Raw genomic sequence first — 20809 nt, 5'->3', positions numbered from 1 at the left:
TTGTTCACTTTCAGGTTCATCAGATGGTCACAAACCTGATCTTCACTTACAATGGGCAGTTCTTTCCAACCCCTGCCATTATCTTCTGTGACTCTGGGAGTGTGGCTGGAGCCCTTGCCAGCGAAGACTGAGGAAAAGAAGTTGTTGAGAACCTCGGCCTTCTCCATATCACTTGTCACCAGTTCTCCCGTTTCCTTTCTGAGGGGGCCCACACCTTCCCTAGTCTTGTTCTTACCATTAATATACCTATAGAAATTTTTGCTCTTTCCCTTGATCTCCTTGGCTAGATTTAATTCTAACCGAGCTTTAGCTTTTCTCACCAGGTCTCTTGCTGCTCGGACAGCTTCCTTATATGCCCCCCATTCCAGATATCCTTTCTTCCACTCCTTATAAAGTTTCTTTTTGTGTGACAGTGTGTCCAGGAGCTCCTTGTTCATCCAGGCAGGTCTCCTAGCATTCTTTCCTGCCTTCCTCTTTGTCGGTATAGTTTGCTCCTGGACATGGAGAAGGTGATCCTTGATTACTGACCAGCTGTCCTGGGCCCCCCTTCCCTCTAGAGCTTTGTCCCACGGCACTTTGGCCAGCAGATCCCTGAAGCGATCAAAGTCTGCATGCCTAAAGTCCAGGGTCGTAATTATGCTTGTGTCAATGAGTTTGCAAAAGGAAACTGCCTGCATATTTAATTTACCACTTACCTATGAATTGTAAATGAATCAATTAAATCTTACATTTCAGTAAGAAGGTGAAAAACATGAAATGGATATCTGTATCAAATAAAATAGAATTGCACGGATTGATTTAAAAAAAATAAAAATTTATTTTCACAAGTGCATAAATTCATCTCTCTTTTTTTTTATTCCAGAATCGAATGGAAGAAAGCAAAGCACTCTTTAGGACAATTATCACATATCCATGGTTCCAGAATTCTTCGGTCATTCTGTTCTTAAATAAAAAAGATCTCTTAGAGGAGAAAATTATGTACTCCCATTTGGTTGATTATTTCCCAGAGTATGATGGTAAGTATTTTGCTTAGAGGTTCTTAAGACAAAGTTTATCACCCATTCTTCATTACGCCCATTTTCTTCTTTACAAATTTTACTTAGTACACCAAATGGTTAGTTTGTAGTTGAATGACTTGCTGGTCATGTTTTTTAAAAAGTATATGAAAAGGAAAAAATTATTAAAAATAGCAATTTTTAATACTCCAAATATTTAGTCACTGAAGTCTTGTAGGATTTTGTAGATTGCCAGGATTTCGTTCTATACCTTCATTAATTGTGGATAGGATAGCATTACCTTTCATGTGAAATTATTGGTTCTAGATGAATAACATCATAGTAGCAATGGACCTTATTCTGTCCTTGTTCATATGTTGGGGTGAGGGTTTGAACTGAAGTATAAAGCTAAAATTACATAAAAAATGCATTTCTCATTTTTAGTGTCACACATACTCTTCTTTTTTTGATTTTTTGTTTTGGTTTTGTTTGTTTGTTGTTGTTTTTTTGTTTAACGCTGGATATCTGAACAGAAGCGTCATAAATTCTCTGTGGCTGTCAGAGAAACCAGTATCACTCCTCCCACCCTTTCATTTCTTTTTTGTTTCCTTTATTTTACTTTTATGTTACTTATGTGAAATTTAATGTGCTTGTCCCAGAAAACATTATATGGAACACGCAGCTGTTTCTAAGGAAGCTGTACTTTCAGAAAGTTCTCCTGAGGTGAAAAGTTAGGTATTCTAAGGTAACTGAGTGGAAGCTTTGATAACAGGAAGAGGGTAGATTCCTTTCAAACTGGAAGAGGGTAGATTAGAAATTAGTAAGAAATTTTTCACTATGAGAGTGGTGAGACACTGGAACAGGTTGCCCAGGGAAGTTGTGGATGCCCCTTCCCTGGAAGTGTTCAAGGCCAGGCTGGATGGGGCTTTGAGCAACCCAGTCCAGTGGGTGGTGTCCCTGCCCATAGCTGGGGGGTTGGAACAAGATGATCTTTAAGGTCCCTTCCAACCTAAACCATTCTATGATTCTATGACGTACTGGAGAGTCTAGTGAGCTTGCTGCATGCCCTCCTTGCTGCCCTAAGGATCTTGAATTCTGCTATCACATGGTCATTACAGCCAAGGCTACCCATGCCTGTCTTGTACTGTGGAGCCCAGAGATGGACTCCAGGTGTGGCCTCACCAGTTCTGAGCAGAGGGGAAGAATCACTTCCCTTGACCTGCTAATTGATTCCTCCTAATGCAGCCCAGGATACCATTAGCCGCCTTGGCCTCAAGGGCACATTGCTGGCTCATGTTCAAATGGTGTCCACCAGGAGCCCCAGGTCCTCTTCTGCCAAGCTGCTTTCCAGCTGGGTGGCCCCCAGCATATATTGGTGCTTTGGATTGTTCCTCCCCAAGTGTGGGACTTGGCATTTCCCCTTGTTGAACTTCATGAGGTTCCTGTCAGACCATTTCTCCAGCCTGTCGAGGTCCCTCTGGATGACAGCCACTCTTCCCAGTTTTGTGTCATCAGCAAACTTGATGATGATACACTCTGCTCAGATCATTAAAGAAGTTAAACAGGACTGTACCCGATATTGATCCCTGGGGTACCCCACTAGTTACTGGCCTCCAACTAGACTTTGTGCCACTGATCACCACCCTCTGATCTCAGCCATTCAGCCAGTTTTCAATCCCCCTCACTGCCTGCTCATCCAGCGCATACTTCATCAGCTTCCCTATGAAGATCTTATGGGAGACAATGTCAAAAGCCTTAATGAAGTCTAGGTAGAAATATCCACTGCTCTCCCCTTGTTTACCAAGCCAGTCATTTCATCATAGAAGGTTATCATCGAATCATAGAATACCAGGTTGGAAGGGACCTCAAGGATCATCTGGTCCAACCTTTCTTGGCAAAAGCACGGTCTAGACAAGGTGGCCCAGCACCCTGTCCAGCTGAATCTTAAAAGTGTCCAATGTTGGGGAATCCACCACTTCCCTGGGGAGATTGTTCCAATGGCTGATTGTTCTCATTGTGAAAAATTTTCCTCTTGTGTCCAATCGGAATCTCCCCAGGAGTAACTTGTACCCATTAGCCCTCATCTTTTCCATGTGCCTCCTTGTAAAAAGAGAGTCTCCGTCTTCTTTGTAGCCACCCTTTAAATACTGGAACGTGGTGATAAGGTCTCCCCTAAGCCTTCTTTTCTCAAGGCTGAAAAAAACCAATTCCCTCAGCCTTTCCTCATATGGCAGGCTTCCCAGTCCTTTGATCATCTTGGTGGCCCTTCTCTGGACCCTCTCCAGCCTGTCCACATCTTTTTTGCATAGCAGGGACCAAAACTGAACACAGTATTCCAGGTGTGGCCTGACAAGCGCTGAGTGGGATAATGGCTTCTTTATCTCTGCTGGTGATGCCCTTGTTGATGCAACCCAGCATCCTGTTGGCTTGCTTTGCCGCAGGAGCACACTGTTCACTCATATTGAGCTTGTTGTCCACCAGGACCCCCAGGTCCCTTTCCACAGAGCTGCTCCCCAGCCAGCTAGATCCCAGCCTGTGCTGCACTCCTGGATTATGTTTTCCCAGGTGCAAGACCTTACACTTGTCCTTGTTGAACTTCATAGGGTTCTTATTAGTCTACTCTTCCAGCCTATCCAGGTCTTTCTGCAGGGTGTCCCTCCCTTCCGAAGTGTCCACTTCCCGACTCTGTTGTCATCAGCAAACTTCATCAGGGTACATTCGATCCCATCATCCAGATCACTTATGAAGATATTAAACAGTATTGATCCCTGGGGGACCCCGCTTGTGACAGGTTGCCAGTTTGAAAAAGAGCTATTTACCACCACCCTCTGGGTGCAGCCTGTCAGCCAGTTCCCCACCCACCGCACAGATCACTTGTCTAGACCTTAACGCATCAGTTTCTCTAGGAGGAGGCTGTGGGGAACCGTGTTGAAATCCTTGGAGATAATGTCCAACACTCGCCCCACATCAACTGAGCAGGTTGCTTTGTCATAGAAGACGATCAGGTTTTTTGCCCTTGGTGAATCCATGCTGGCTTTTCCCAATCATGTGCTTCATTTGACTTGTGATAGCCCCCAGGAGGATTCGTTCCATAACTTTTCCAGAGACTAAAGTAAAACTGATGGGTCTATAATTTCCAGGATCCTCCTTTAAGCCCTTCTTGTAGATGGGGGTGACATTAGCCTTCTTCCAGTCTTCTGGGACATGCCCCTGATCTCCACGACTTCTCAAAGTTTATGGAGAGTGGTCTCACAATGACATCAGCCAGCTCTCTTAACACCTTTGGGTGGATATTGTCAGGGCCCATTGATTTGTAGGGGTCAAGCTCTTGTAATAGTTCGCATGCCAACTCTTCCTTCACTGATGATGGGTCTGTGATTGCGTCAACCTGGATTGTTGTTCCCAAGGCCTGGGGCCCAACAGTGCTGGTAAAGACAGAGGTGAAGAAAGTGTTGAGAACCTCTGCCTTTTCAGTGTTGTTGGTGACTAATTCCCCTCTCCTGTTTAACAGCGGGCCAATGTTTTCCTTCTGTTTCTGCTTGTTGTTTATGTACCTGAAGAACCCTTCCTTGTAGTTTTTGACATCTCTGGACAATTTCAATTTGAGCTGAGCTTTTGCTTTTCTAACTGCATTTCTGCACACCCTGGCAACGCCCTTGTAGTTCTCAACAGGTATTCGTCCACTTTTCCATTTCTGGTACGCTTCTCTTGGTTTTGAGCAGACTCAGAAGCTTGCAGCTAAGCCAAGGGGGGGTTCTTGCTCCATCTACTTCCCTTACCTTTAAAGGGGATGAACTGTTTTTGTGCTTCCAGGAGACCTTTCTTGAAAAACTCCCAGCACTCACTAACTCCTTTATTCTCCATGGAAGCTTCCCACAGAATCCCTCCGAGCGAGCTCTTCTTCTAAAATCTAAAACCTTTGTCTTAGTACTAACCTTCAGCATGTTCAGCAGGATCCCAAGAGATATTATAAAGCAGGTTTTCTTGGTTTGTGAGTAGCAAGTCCAGCAGTGCCTTGTTCCTGGTTGGCACATCTAATATTTGTATGAGGAAGCAGTCCTCTACACATTCCAGGAACTTGGTGGATGACATGTGAGCTGCTGTATTGTTCTTCCAACAAATGTCTGTGTAGTTGAAGTCACCCATAAGAACCAGGTTCTGTTGACCCAAAGCTTGCTTAAGTGACCCAAATATTGCTTTGTTGGCCTTTTTGTCTTGGTTTGGAGGTCAGTAGCAGATGCCTACTGTAACATTCCCCTCGGAGTTGACATTTTTTGCTGCTCTGGTTGGCCTGGCTCATTCCCCAGTTGGTTGGAATGGCATGAGCATTGCCACTTTGGATCCCGTACCCCGAGTCCTTCAGTTTAAAGTCTGCCTCACCAAGTTGGCCAGCTTGCTGCCGAAGATTCCCTTGCCTCTTCTAGACACGTGGATCCCATCCCTCCCTAACAAGCTATAGTCATCAAAGAATGTCCCATTGTCATAAAAGCCAAAACCCTCCCGATGGCACCAGCCATGAAGCCAGCAGTTGATTTGCATTATACATCTATTTCTGGCTGCACCCTTTCATCTAACTGTTAAAATGGAAGAAAAGATAACTTGGGCACCAATACTTTTCACTTGCACCCCCAGGGCTTTATAGTCTTCTTTGATTCTGACCAGGTTCCAGCTTGCAGTGTCATTCGCATTCATTGTTATGAGGTTTTTCAATCAGTCAGCTCAGAGAAACCCTCTTCCTCTTCTCCTTTGCCATGGGTAAGGGAAACAAAAGAAGGTTATGGACCACTAGGGCCATAACCAGTAGGCCAGACCTGAAAGTCTTTAAGCGTCTGACTCTAATTCTGCAGATCTTGCTGGACTTAACCCCTTAGACAGGGTTATGGTTTGATTTGATTTCTTCTGGTGGAAAGATGGGGTGGGTTACACAGTCTGTGGCTTGCATGGGTCACTGTGTGGTCCACTCTGCTGTTCCAGCACTCTGTTCGGAGACGTTGAAGATGGACAGATTTGGAGAACTCATCAGAATTAGGTATTTTTCAGCAGTTTCCCGTGCAGTTTCCTGTGTGGTAGCACAATGGAGAAAGTAGCATAGAGATGAGAAATGCTAACCAGGATGGCAAACTGGACTGACTAAACTAAGCAGTTGTACTGCACAGTATGTCATAACAATATTGGATGAGAGACTGAGACGTGCTCAATGGTAAGAGTATCACATGAAGGTATGTTTTCACAGCTAATACTAAAAGACAGACTCACAGACTGGAATTAAGTGCTGGGAGAGGGGAAAAAGACAAAAAGACGCTTGGGAAGGAAAATAGAAAAAAATGTCTGTCCACAGGAGCACACTCCCCTCCAGAGTCTTCAAAGAAAATAAATGATTACACTCACCAAACTAATGTAGCCAAGCCAAATTGTAGTACTTTTTATATAGGACTTAACTATCATATAGAGAGACCCTTTGAAGACTGCTAATTAGAGAACAATGGACAAGAAACCTACTGATTTGTATTATAATTCTTTTCCAAGATTATTTAGATCATAACCACTTAGCATTGTAAATCTAACATTGGCTCATTCCCTTTTTTTAAAATTCCTGAGGTGGCAAACTTTCTTTTTAACCTCAGTTTTCCATACTTGAACTCCAGTCAAAAAAAAATTAAAATTACATGATAATCAGCCGACATGTTATTAGGTAAGCAAAATTTGGATACAGGCTTTGAATAGTGCAGTAGATTTTGAGAGAGGGACAACCCTACCTGTGTCTACCCACTGTAAAACAGTTTAACAAAATTCTAGGAAGTTGATTAAAACAATAAATGGCTTATTTTGAAGAAATCATTGTCTTTGAAAGTCTAGGAGTCTCCTTTACAAATATTTAAACTTATTAAGAGTAAAAAAAAATAGCGGTGAAATTTATTGTTGCTGCTGTTTCTATAGAATATGTGCTGAAGCACATACTGCAACTCTTTCGATGCAGCCATCCATCCAATTCCTCATGCACCAAACAGTCCAGCCATCAAACTAATTTCTGTCCAATTTAGAGAGAAGGATGTTGTGGGGGACTGTGTCAAAGGCCTTACAGATGTCCAGATAGACGACATCCATAGCTCTTCCCTTGTCCACTGATGTAGTCACTCTGTCGTAGAAGGACACTAAGTTGGTCAGGCAGGACTTGCCCTTGGTGAAGCCATGCTGGTTGTCTCAATTAATAACCTCCCTGTCCTCCATGTGCCTTCACATAGCTTCTAGGAGAGCTCATGTGCATACACCAAGATATTGCAGAATCATGTTCTCCTTCCACAAGGCTTTGCAACCAATAGATATCAGAAATCATATGATTTCTCTTCTGTTGTGTTTTTTTTTTTATTGTGCTGTTATTGAAAGTTATGTGGGCACACGCTAACCCACTAAGTATAGATTTCATAACCACTGAAGGACAGAACTATATAACAGCTGAGCGATGATATTTATATTGTCATGTAACAAGACCAGGACTAATGAGGAGATAGGAGGAGGAGGCACAGAAAACATACATGTTCTGTAGAAACCCATATTGGAGAAACAGGAGGGCAAGTGAATAATGGCCTATGAAAATTGCAGTGGAACAGAATTGCAATACAGGAAAACAATAGCTTGCTCCTGCTTCTCTCCTGCTCTTTTGGCTGTGAACATGAACAAATCCTCACTGTTCTAAATTGGAAGTCATTATTTTGCCTTCTGTCTTGTGTAAAGCAGACCATGCCATTTGTTTACATAAACTTTGTGTTTGTCTGAGAATTACAGACTTTTTCGATTTAATAGTATTGTTATATATAATTTAGAGAATTGATTTAGAGAATTGACTTAACTTTTTGCAATTAAACAGCTTCAACTAGCAAGCATGTATATTTTATTATGACTAAAGTAAATTAAATTATATTGGAGAAAAAGTGTCAGATCAGTTTAGAATGTAACTTGATTATGTTATGTTTTAAAAGAACGTACTTTAGTATAGTTTTACTATAGTATAGACTGAAAATGGGCCAATTCCATTTTTTTTTAATATTTATTAGTATAAAGCAACTATTTCTTCTGTTGTTCATTTTGTGTGGTTATAGACCATCAATTTCATCTCTCCATTTTAAATATCTTATGGAAGAAGAGGATAGACAGCAGGAAATGAACAGCTCTTGCATCATCAATTTCTGGAATTTCCTTCCATTTTTATTTTTTAATGGTTCCTACTGGAAAAAAATAGTATATTGTAGTATTTATTAGTAAAAATTTTCCCTTTTTCTCTCATATGAAGATCACAGACTGAGTCTTTCTTCTGTTTTCTGCTCCCAAGGTTCCCCTCCTAAAGAAGCTCAAATATTGAATTGACTTTAGGAAAAAATGACTTTCTCTTCTTAATTATCAGGACCACAACGGGATGCACAAGCAGCACGAGAGTTCATCTTGAAGATGTTTGTAGACCTGAATCCAGACAGTGACAAAATTATCTACTCCCACTTCACATGTGCTACAGACACAGAGAATATACGCTTCGTCTTTGCTGCTGTCAAGGACACAATCCTACAGTTAAACCTGAAGGAGTACAACCTGGTCTAACTGTGCCTAGGAGGCCCTCCAAGACCACCTTTGCGTGATTGAAGATACACAAGAGGGACTGTATTATCTGTGAAAACAAATTGCATAATACTAATTTATTGCTGGCCTGGACTCTGTGAATGTCCACAGAGTTTTTAGTTAATATGATTTTATTTAAACTATACGGAGGAAAACCAAAAGATGCTGAAGTACATTCACAGTACATTTTCTTATTTTTTAGGCAAAAACTTGTGACTCAATGTGTTTTAAATTCTCAGTTGTACACTCACAAAGGATAATAGCTTTTTGCTATTGAAGCAAAATACATCTGGTTTCCTCGTTCCCTGACCCTTGCTCTCTCCCTCCTTCCTCCTCCCTTATGTTTTTAAAGGTACAATGGCCATTTTCCCAGTTGCATTCCTTGGTAAAATATTTTCTGTTGGGTGATTTGGTCAGGAAAAATGCTATAATCAGAACTGAAGTTATCAGTCATTCAAATTTTACAGAATGTTTCTCTGAAGGATCAAATGTATTGATAGTGTGATTTTTAAATTCTTGACATGGGTATTTTCATTCTGTCTTCACTTCTGAGGCTAGAATATTGGGATTGCAAAATAGAAATAGTTGTGTATGGATTTAGAATTTAACCATACTTTCACAGTTCAGAAAGATGCATAGAAGACAGTAATGAAATAATTAAAGACACAAACCTGGGGTGTTCATGGAATATCATAGAATCTCTTTTTAATTGCCATGTGAAATTATTTTTTCTTTTCTTTATTCACAAATGCCAAACAGAAATGTTATGGACACTACATTTTCCCCAGTGGCTATAGCCTGAAACAGTGGTGGTTTGGTTTTTTCAGTTGTGTGCATTTTTTCATAAGTTAGAGCTTTTTTAAAGTGTGTTTTTCCACAATAGAAAAAATATTTTTGTTGTATAAAATCTTGCCAAATCTGGCTTTTTATAAAACCAATACTTTTGGAACATAACATACCGATTGAAATGCCAAACTGATGGATTGGGAACTGACCTGACTGAGTCAACTGCCAAACAATAAGCAAACATATTTTAAGCTCATATGTTCCCTTTTTTAGAAAGCGTTCCATTTTTTAATGCCAAGAACAACAGTGTGAGTGAATACGCTACTAGGTTTCCATGTATAGAAGACAGTTTAACTCTCTCCTTATGTCAGAGATGGCATGAGAATGCGTATAGTGTTTTCTGTAATAATAGCAAAGCATGTGAAGTACAGCATGAAATTATTGATGAGTGATCACATTCAGGAACCTTTCTTGATAAGATTGCTTCTTAACCAATTCACAGACATTTGATAGGCTTCATGCAAAATAGCCACTCTTGATGTTCTTCAGAAAGATTTATTAATGTAAATGAAACAGTGAGAAAATCACTCTTGAAATTTCAATGTGCAAATTTTTAACAACAAAAATGTAGCACACATCAATGAGCAGCTTAGGTTGAAAGATTTATTTTTTTTTACCAGGTGCATGATTGCTAGCAAGCTACAGAGAACTCAGAGGACAGGCGTAATTGGATTGATTATTTACAATGCCAAGTAGCACTAGAGTACACTTAGCACAGAAATTACTGCTTCTCTCAGCAGTGGAGGAGAGTTGGAAAAAGAATGACTTATTAGTTGAGTAACAAAGTTAACATTAAATACTAATGAGATGTTTTTCATCCTTAACCCTCCCAACTCCAAAATAACAATAATAAGAACAGTTGCTATTTTTTACTCCCTCATAAAACACCTTATAATTGAAAACTGATTGTAGGTATAGTGCAATTATGAATGCTATAATCATTGTACATACATCTATATATATATGGTAGCATCCATATTGGCTTTACAATCATTAATTTTTGACAAATTGAATGTGCTGTGTTGATATGTATCTATGTAATTGTATCGTATGTCTTACAGCTTATTCACATTTTAAATAATGTTATTTTATTTACTTTTTTAAGACAAGAATGTAAATTTTTCCAGTTTATTTCTGACTAGGGATTTGCTGTTTTTATTTAAAAAGCAAAAAAAGCTTATTATAGTGCAGAGTGGTACTAGCATTGTGCTGTATAAAATCATTTGTACATTCCTGAGTAAAAGTAAATTGGAGAAACGCAGAGGACATTCTCAATCAAAACAACACTTAAATCTTGTCAGGGCTTTATACAGATGTAGAAACTGTTTTTGTTGAAAGAATTTATGCCATTATATCTAGGATTGGAACATAAGCTCTTAAATATGAATTTGGTTTTGGCAGATTCAACTTTGGTTAATTTTACCTTTCTAATAGCCTTTATTAGAAAAGTTAATTTAGAGACATTTCAAACTATTGAACATATTAAGTACTAATGGGTATATGCTATTTCCCTAAAAGTATCATGAAAAAATACAGAACATCAGATCAGTTAAACATTATTTCAGAAATTACAGAAACCTTAGATCTAACTACAACAAAGTCACTAGTGTTAACAGTTTTAAGGAGTTAAAGAATTTTATTTAATAAAGCTAAAGCAGGTAGTTGTAGGTTATAAAAAGTGACACTAACATTCTAAATACATGATCAGAACAGTTATTCTTGTTATATATGTGATTATAAAATTGGTCTTGATCGTCCTTATAAACATAACAAACCTTCTGTTTCCAATGTTGACTCTGGAGTGTGTGATAATATCCCTTCTTTTGACCTGGGAATATATTGGCCACCTTGGATTTAGTGATATAAATAGAACTGTAGCCAAAAAAAAAAAAAAAGCCAGTGGTATCTAATGAAGGTTTGGGATTTTGGGTTTTTTTTTGTTATGGGATATTGGGGGGGGAATGGCATTTTAAGTTTTGTATAACAACAAAAAAAAAGTTTACTCATGCTTTTTAGATATATTGTGATTGCAAAATTCAAGAGTGTGCGCCACTGGGCTACTTCTGGTATATTTTAATTGAGTTGAACCTGTGATAATGTTTAGATCATTTGAGCATATTCTGAAAAAATATCTATTCAGCATGCTAATGCAAGCCTTACATGAATCACCTAACACAGCATTGCAGCATGACAGTGTTTACAAAAACATTTCCTTTTTAAATGATATAGCTGTTCCCACTTGCAATATATTCCGTTGCTGTTGCTGTTTTAATTGGTGATTTCCACTATGCATTATAGTGCTTGAGTCCTCTAACATGAAGCTGAAGGCAAAAACAAGGCAGAAACCCTTTTAACTTTGCCAAAATTATGTGATTTCATTGAATGTCATAAATGGGAGAGGAGGAAAGGAAAACATCTTGGGAACCTGTGTATTCTAGGTGGTCACTAGTACAAGAAAGCTGTAATATGTGTTTTACAGAAACCTTAAATTTCCTTTTTTCACTAAGTAGCTGTCACTGTCCTGACATATATAGGATGATGAAGCTATAAGAGCAGTTTACTTTTTATAATTCAGACTCTTGATTTTCAAGGTGTATGAACTGCAATTTTTAATTATACTGCCACATCATTGTGAAACACTTTTTTAAGTTTGAAAGTGGATAAGAGACTTTATGCTGGCTATCAGTGAGAACCGACTGCATGATTTGCAAAAACTTTAAAAGGGCTGCATATGAAGACATTGCTAAACTCCAAGCTTTTGGTTGTAAAATGCAAAAGACTCAGATTACTCAACCTAATTCCCCTTCCCTTGTTATGCGTTCTTGACAAAATAATGAAATAATAAGAGAAAACAAAGACATGTTAACCCACACGAAAAAAAAATGCCCAAATAATTTATTGTATGTGCTGCTGTTCTTGGAGCTCTGTGCATGGTTATCCTGCATTACATTAGTAAACTAATGAAGTATATTAACAAGGCCTACAAATTACCTACCTCTGGTTAAGAAACCAATAAAGTAAATATGTTTTGGAGAGATTGTCACAAGTTAGGAAATTAAAATGGCCTGTTGAAGATTTTTAATGACTATTTTAGACATTCACACTTTTATAGATACAATCCCTCTTCGGACATAAACAACTAAGGTCATATGTCCCTGTCCAATTTGTTAGTTTAGTAGAGATCTTGAAAAACAATGTGTTTTGGTTTGATAAGAACCATTGATATCACCTCTTTTTTTTTTTGGCTTTTATTTACCCATAATATTTTGAGTTGTATCAATCATAAACAGTTCCATGTAATTAGTAATCCATTGAGGGTCATTATTTATCTAGTTAAGAGAATTCAATCAGATCAATCTTATTCTAAAGCTGGTTTTGTGGTGTGGTGGTTTTTTTCTCTCAAAAGATGGTCTAAGCTGAAGGCTATTGCTGAATTCCTTATTTATCATGCTGCAGGAAATCCTTATTTGACCAATATATTGGGGGAGTATAGATACATTGTTTTAATTTGCAGTGTTTAAAAAAATAAAGATCATATTTGCTATTCTTAAAGTGTCATTTAAATGCATATAGTGTCTATTGTTCCGGGGACAAAAACAGTGTGGTTTTTTGGTTGAAAAAACTAATGCATAAATACTGTTCCTCAAAAATCTTGCTGGTTAAAAATACAGTATTTTTGGCCATAACTTTGTATTATAGTACCTTCGTTCCTTGACATTTAGCTTTTCTGAAATATATTTGGGCTTCTTGTTCTCCCAAAATGTTTCTTATGATAAATATTGTATAGATGTATTATTCCAGTGATTACTTTTTAAATTATACATGCTCTGTCCTCATTGTCCATATATTAACATTTCCTGAATATCATTATTACAGCCAGAAAGTTCAAAATATTTAAGGTTCAGTACAGTGAAAACAGTTATTTGCCATTATTACTAAAGATTTTTTGGCTTGTGTACAACAGAAACTCAGAAGCATGAGGGAAAAGAAATAATAATCTATGTCTTTATTAATAGAAAACTTTCAGAATTTGTAGGCTATTAAGTGTTTTGCATGACTGCAGTAGTACTGCAAGAGCAGGCTGTTTCTTTGATCTTTTTGTTTGCCTAAGTGATGATAGGAGTAACAGAAAGATGCCTACATGTTGCTTTTCAGGATTCTGGCTCATACTTGAACAATAATCATGGGATCTCACATCTTTACCACTGAAAAAATAGAATTTCAGGCCACTTGCAAAAATGACTTTGTTCTCTATTATGTGATTACAACAGTTTAAATAAGATTCTTGGAATGCAAATAATTTGCCTAAGTAAGGACTTCAGTGAATTGCTATTTATTTTTCTTTCCTGTTGCAGAATGTAAAGGAGAGCGAGGAAGGATTTATTTTACCTTTATGTCTCAGTGAGAATAAAATCAACAAAAATAAAAGTGCAAATTGTGATATTTAGATATGTAAAATAGATGTAGAAACTTTATTTATGTGATAAATCGAGCATAGTTGTGACATAAACTTACATCACATACTATGGTCATATGACCTGATTGCCAAACCATTTTGTACTATACTGTCCCAAACACCTAGGAGTTTCAGAGTATTTGTAAACAGAGAAAGCTTCATCTGCCACAAAATATGCAGTTGCCTGCTCCTCATGAACACTTCTGGTATCAGTGAGTGAAGTTTCACAAAGCAGCTGACCCAATTTCATAATTCATTGCTGCCAAAATGAACCACCCTCTAATTCTTCCTCAGTTCCTGGGTCTCAGCTACATGGTGCCTTCCCTCTCCTTTGTGTCGGCCCTTGGTACTTGGTAAGCGAGTAAACTGAGTGAAAACAGCCCCACTCATTTCTGCTCTTCTTGCTTGGCTAGTTTAGTACTCTAATTTTCCATTTTTTGAGCCATTTTGGCTAATCAATGGTTCAGACAAGTGCCAAGCTGACTAAAGGGAAGAGATAGAAGTGTGTGGCCAAAAGAAAGGCTTACAAGTTAGAAAACAAGGAGTAAGACTACCCTCCTCTTAAAACCTAATCCTGAAATTTCCATGCACAGTGAGTAGTATCTAAACCCCTCATTTTAAGCACTTCATGATCTACTAGGTACTTTGGCTTGGGAGGATTGCCATTTTCACTTTGAAAGGTCTTGATTTAATCTTTATTCAGAAAAAAAAGCCTTTAAAGAAAATGGTAGGACAAGAAAAACTCTTTTCTGTTCCCCTGTAAGAATAACAAGTTTGTGTAAATATGGACTAAAACCAACTGTATTCAGACTGAAGCTAACAAGTCATGCTTGGTTTTAGGAATGGAAAAGTATAAGAATTGGGCTTTCATTTGTCTTAGAAAAAAAAATGAGTTCCTGTTTATTTCCAGTAAGATCTTAAAAAGAAGAAAATAAAAAAAAAGTCTTCCTTCTGATGATATTAAAAATGCCCTGTCATCACACATCACATTCAAGGTTTACTGTCTCGTTGGCCAAAATACTCCTTCCTTCACTCTTGTCTATCACACTGATTAATTGTTTCCTGCCATGTAAGGAAAATATTTTTACAGTACTGCTCTATGTATGTACTTTCTGGAATACTTTCTGATCCTTCTGAATTAAGTGTAAATTGGTCTTCTAAAACTGAACAATTGATGAAGTGTAGTACAGATGAAGAATAGCAGAGCTTCTTGCTTAGTCTTCTGTCATCTTCCTTCTACTATTTTCCTCTGATTATTTTTCTATATCTTTCCTTTATGCTGTTTGTCATAAAGAGAAGGTTGCTTGACATATCAGATTCAGTTCTGGTAATAATTACAGAACTGTTGATACTGGCTAAATTAAAGATAAATTGTGACTAAGAATAGGATTAGAAAGTTCTGGTAATTGGGGGCAGTTCTCATGTGGACACACATTTTAGAAAACAAAATGCTATAAGAAAATAGTTATTATACCGTCTACTGAAGCATACAGTGGGCTAATGTGGGCCAAATTGGGCCAAAATTACTCATTTTAATTTGTCATTTCGCACTGTCAATAGAGAATTGTATTTGCCAAAATGTTACTGAAAAATTGCTTTTTTTCCGATAGTCCTGTATGAGGTGGTCATTTCAATGATCAAAGACTGCTACTCAACTGAAGAAATGCATTAATTCAATACGTTCAATTGTATTCTTGCAGAGATATGTTATTATATAAAATTACTTTATATGAGGCTAACAAAAAAAAAGATGAGTTGCATGCAGTAAATACTTAAGATATTGCACTTCTATACATTTATTATAAAAAAAAATCACTCTCTCCCTATAAATAAAATTCCATTTATCTCCAGATGAAGTATTTGGAGTCTCTTAACAATTGTCAGTTAAATGTGCTCAAAGGTTTGATTATTTTATATTAGAGGTTAATAATTGATTATCACATGATGTAGAATATTTGTTTTGTTCTAAATGCTGTTTTTAGAAAGTTGGAATAACATTGAGTATCAACATCTTGATTGCTGCTTTTCTCAGAGTGTCCTAGGAAAATATGGAAGACAAACCTTCACAGTTACTGAATAAGACCTGATTTACGTTAGGTTAAGACAATGACAATTGTAAAATCTATGATTAAGGTTTTTATTCAAATACTTTGAAATTTCACTGTTTTATCTGAACTTGCTTAAGTTAAGCATCCTGAGTATTACTGTGGGGCAAAAGGCCAGATGTATACTTAATCAAATTGGATACTTCCCTTGCCTAATAATCTTTTGTTTTAACACATAAATCAATAATATGTTTACAATTTAGCTGATGGAGCTACTCTTCTTGAATTGCAACAGACCATTGTGGTAATAAGACAAAAAGTCACTTTTCCTCATCTTAGGTACATAATCATATAATTCAAATTCTTTACCAGCTGTCAAAAGTGTTCAAATAATGTTAGGATTAATATTTGTAAAAAAGACAGCTTAATTGTTTTTCAGTAATATTTACTATGATCTGGAAATTGGTTGCATTACACCTGTTGTAGGAAGGCGTAGAAATGGTGACACAAGTGGAAACTTTCTGTGCTTGTGGATAAAATGAATAGCTTTTTATATATATTGATATTCATACATGTTGATTTAATTTCTGCTAATATGAAACAAAAGCAACTCCACTGAAGATAGCAAGATGTTATTCCATTTAAAACCAGAATATAAAAATATATAGCACCAGAAGAGGAACACAGAAGTCATCCTAGATGATGGTGTTTAGTGTAAATGAGCTCAGCAAACTTCAAAAGCAGAGAAAAGCTTAAGTAAACTGAGAAACAGTTTTTGAATGGTTTAGGTGTTTACCTGTTCAAGGTTAATGGAAAAACAAAACTTGGGCATGAGATACTTTGTTAACATAACTCTTAGAGCATATGTCATAGGCATGTCCTATGAGGAGCAGCTGAGGACTCTGGGTTTGTCTAGTTTGGAGAAAAGGAGTCTGAGGGGTGACCTCATTGCTCTTTACAGCTTCCTGAGGAGGGCAAGTGGAGAGGGAGGTGCTGAGCTCTTCTCCTTGGTATCCAGTGACAGAATGTGTCACTTTTTCACAATTTTCACAATTTTCGGAGGTTGGGGGCCATTAGGGTTGTGGATCTATGTGTTGATAAAATGATGAGAATGGATAAGGCGAATGAACCTAGGTAGGTTTTTAATTAATCCAGAGTTGAGAGTGGTTGAGGTTTTGGTTGCCATAAGTTGAAGGTCGGTGAGTCCTTCGGGGCCTATTTTTTTGTACCAGGATAGGTCGATTAAGTGGGAGCAAGTTTTTGCCCACTGTTTAGTAGGCTTGTAGAGCTAAGGCGATGTGATAGGGGGTTGAAGTATCCTAGTGAGGAAGAGAAATTTATGAGGGTGGTTTGTTTTGGTTGTGTTAGGGTGTGGGTCATGTTTGAGAGTTCTAGGGCTAGGATGATACCTAGGATTGTGACGATGATGGCTGCAGTTTTTGTGAGTATTGGTATGGTTATTGGGGGGGGGGGGTGTTAGAATGATGAAGAATGTGAGAATGGTTCAAACCTGCATCAGGGGAGGTTCAGACTTGACATTAGGAAGTATTTCTTTACCAAGAGGGTGGTCAAACACTGGAAGAGGCTTTCTAGAGAGGTGGTCGATGCCCTGTGCTTGTCAGTTTTTAAGAGGCATTTGGACAATGCCCTTAATAACATGCTTTAACTTTTAGTCATCCCTGAAGTGGTCAGGCAGTTGGACTAGATGATTACTGTAGGCCCCTTCCAACTGAACTATTCTATTCTATTCTATTCTATTCTATTCTATTCTATTCTATTCTATTGACTCCTTTAAACATATTTTGCCTAATTTGTCAAAAAAAGATAGAAAAGTAATGCAGGTTAAGAGCTCTTTATCACTTATTCTCATATTCCGAGTTCAATAATATATACGATTGCAGAGTGTTCAGAATGACAGCTCCAAAGTGCAACGCAGCGAGACACAGAAGACTAATCTTGCATCCCGAATGAAATAAGTGAAACTAATTCTAATAGTTGACCTGCAAAATATGCATAAATCAATTATTTGGTAACATATTATTTCTTAATAGAAAATGTAATTCTTATTAGGAAATGTAATTGTGACTTCAATACGTTAGCTGATCATCTTTTTAAGCCTTAATTCTTTTAATTCTTCGTTCAGTTATTTTAATTAAAATATAAAGAATAAGGATTGCCTTAAGCTAGGCTATAAAAACTGGAAGGTAAATTCCTCTCCCCAACCTTCCAGCACATAATATGTCTTGATTTGTTTTCTTATAGAGACACAGATATGTCCTTTATTTATTCTTTCATTGCACAGCAATTAAAAACACAGGTGTCTCTCATCAGAAATTTAATGAAATGGCATACATATCACCTGTTCCAGACTTCATTTTCTGCAATCTATTAATATTCTTTCGATCTTTGCTTTCAGCATTTTAATAGAATAGTGTAAGTTCCTGCACCTGGGATGAAATAACCAGAGATACCAATACAGGCTAGGAAGCAGCCTTACTGAAAGGGGCCTGGGGTCCTGGTAGACAACAAACTGAAAATGAGTCAGCAGTGTGTCGCTGCAGCCACAAAATCCTCAGCTGCATCTGTAAGGGCATTCAGATGGGTTCACCTTTCTGAAAGGGGGAAGAGGGCCTTTCTCACAAGCTAGCAGGGCTCATTGACTGAGCTTTAAACTAGGCTTGAAAAGGGAAGGGGACGATATCAGGGTTGCCCATGACAAGTGGTGGGCTGACATGCCAAGGTCAGAGGGATGGGGTGCTAGCAAGGACCCTCAGCCTGTTGCTCTGCGACGTGCTGGCTACACTGCAGCACACTTGAATTCTTACAGAGATGAACCAGGGGCTCCTGAGGTCATAGGAGCCAAGAGGAAAACACCAGTGAAATACCTCAAAGGAATTAAGGGGTGTTCTTCTAAGAAGGTGACACAGCTGACAGCCCGGCTGAAGCGCCTCTACACCAATGCACACAGCATGAGTAACAAACAGGAAGACCTGGAAGCCACCATACTGCTAGGAAGCTATAACCTAGTTGCCATTACTGAAACTTGGTGGGATGAATCCCGTGACTGGAGTGCAGCTATCGATGCCTACAGGGTGTTCAGAAGGGACAGGCAAGGAAGGAGGGGTGGAGGCGTTGCCCTCTACATCAAGAAATGGATAGAGTGTGAAGGGCTGTCTCTGAAGAACAGCCATGAGCAGGTTGAAAGCCTATGGGTAAGAACTAGAGACCGAGGCAACAAAGGAAACCTTGTGGTTGGTGTCTACTACAGGCTACCCGATCAAGGGGAGCTTATTGATGAAGCCTTCTTACTCCACCTACAGGAGGCATTGTGCTCGCAGACTCTTGTCCTGCTGGGGGACCACTCTGACATCTGCTGGAAAAGTGGCAAGGCGAGCTGTAGGCAATCCAGGAGGTTCCTGGAGTGCCTTGATGATAACTTCTTAAGCCAGGTAATTGACAGCCCTACCCGAGGGGATGCGATACTGGACCTGATGGTCACCAATGCCAGTGAGCTCATTGGTGACGTCAAGATTGGAGGCAGCCTGGGCTGCAGTGACCACGCACTGGTGGAGTTCACAGTCCTGAGGGACATGGGTCAGGTGAAGAGTAAAGTCAGGACCCTGAATTTTAGGAAAGCAAACTAACAGCTCTTCAAGGAATTAGTCAATAGGACCCCCTGCGAAACTGCCCCCAGGGACAAGGAAGCAGAACAGAGCTGGCAGATCTTTAAGGATGCTTTCCATAGAGTGCAAGAGCTCTCGATGCCCAGGTGTAAGAAATCAGGAAAGGAAGGCAAAAGACCAGCATAGCTGAGTTGAGACCTGCTGGTCAAACTGAAGAGCAAGAAGGAAACGCACAGGTAGTGGAAGCAGGGACAGGTATCCTGGGAAGGGTATAGGGACGTTGCCAAGTTGTGTAGGGATGGGATCAGGAAGGCCAAGGCGCAGCTGGAGCTGAAATTGGCAAGGGATGCAAAGAATAACAAGAAGGGCTTCTACAGCTATGTCAGTCGGAAAAGGAAGGTCAAAGAAAGCATACCCTCCCCTGGTGAGCAAGACTGGCAAACTGGTAACAAGGGACGAGGAGAAGGCTGAGGTACTCAACAACTTTTTTGCCTCAGTCATCACTGGCAACCTTTCTCCCCACACCTCTCGAGTGGATGGACCACAAGTTAGGGACTGGGGGAGCAAAGTCCCTCCCACTGTAAGAGAAGATCAGGTTCATGACCACTTGAGGAACCCAAACATACAGGAGTCTATGGGACCTGATGAGATGCATCCCAGAGTCCTGAGGGAATTGGCTGATTGTGGAGGGATATTAGTTGTTTACCATAAATAAGTAAGTTTTAATTAGAATAAATTACTTAAGATTATAATATGGTTTGATTTGTGCTGTTTGCTTAGCTTTACTTAGCATGAGAAACTAGATTTGCTGAAGCCTATAGGCCACGATAGATTTATTTTTCTTAGTAATTTTCCTAGCAACTGGTACAGTGCTGTGTTTAGTCTTTTAGTTTGGGAAGATATTGATATCACACTGATGTTTTGGTAGTGTTTTTCCCAAGTATGGGACTCTTCAGTTCTCCATGTTCTGCCAGCGAGTGCAGGTGCACAAGGAATGTAAACCAGAAGATAAGGAGGCTCCAACCCTTGGCTGAAACTGAAAATCAACAAGATAAGATCCTGCCTGCCTGGACACGGAAAAAGAATCCAATAAGCTGTTAGAAGACCCCAGACCAAAAATCACGATTGGAATAAAAGACGCATGGACAGCGTATCAAGGACGCATGAGGGACGGGTATATAGATCACAAGGGCATAATTGCCCAGGGATTTCTTTGTTTGGGGTTTTCTTTGCAGG

At 38.9% G+C, this 20809-nt stretch overlaps 1 protein-coding gene across 3 annotated transcripts in view; it reads left to right on the top strand.

Annotated features, from left to right (window-relative positions):
- LOC141735481 (guanine nucleotide-binding protein G(q) subunit alpha) overlaps window positions 1–12994 on the top strand; it is a 141488-nt gene extending 128494 nt beyond the window's left edge. For 2 of the 3 annotated variants that reach the window (XM_074568346.1, XM_074568345.1), the window contains 2 exons: window positions 863–1016; window positions 8395–12994. In XM_074568346.1, the coding sequence (XP_074424447.1) occupies window positions 863–1016; window positions 8395–8585 (345 nt within the window). In that variant the 3' untranslated portion in view covers window positions 8586–12994. Of the gene's footprint in view, window positions 1–862; window positions 1017–8322 lie in introns of all 3 variants that reach the window. The other variant, XM_074568347.1, reaches the window with a different exon arrangement.
- Window positions 12995–20809: the final 7815 nt, after the last annotated feature.

Source organism: Larus michahellis, chromosome W (genome assembly GCF_964199755.1).
Source record: "Larus michahellis chromosome W, bLarMic1.1, whole genome shotgun sequence".
NCBI classification, from domain to species: domain Eukaryota; kingdom Metazoa; phylum Chordata; class Aves; order Charadriiformes; family Laridae; genus Larus; species Larus michahellis.
This window is presented reverse-complemented; position numbering and strand designations above follow the sequence as displayed.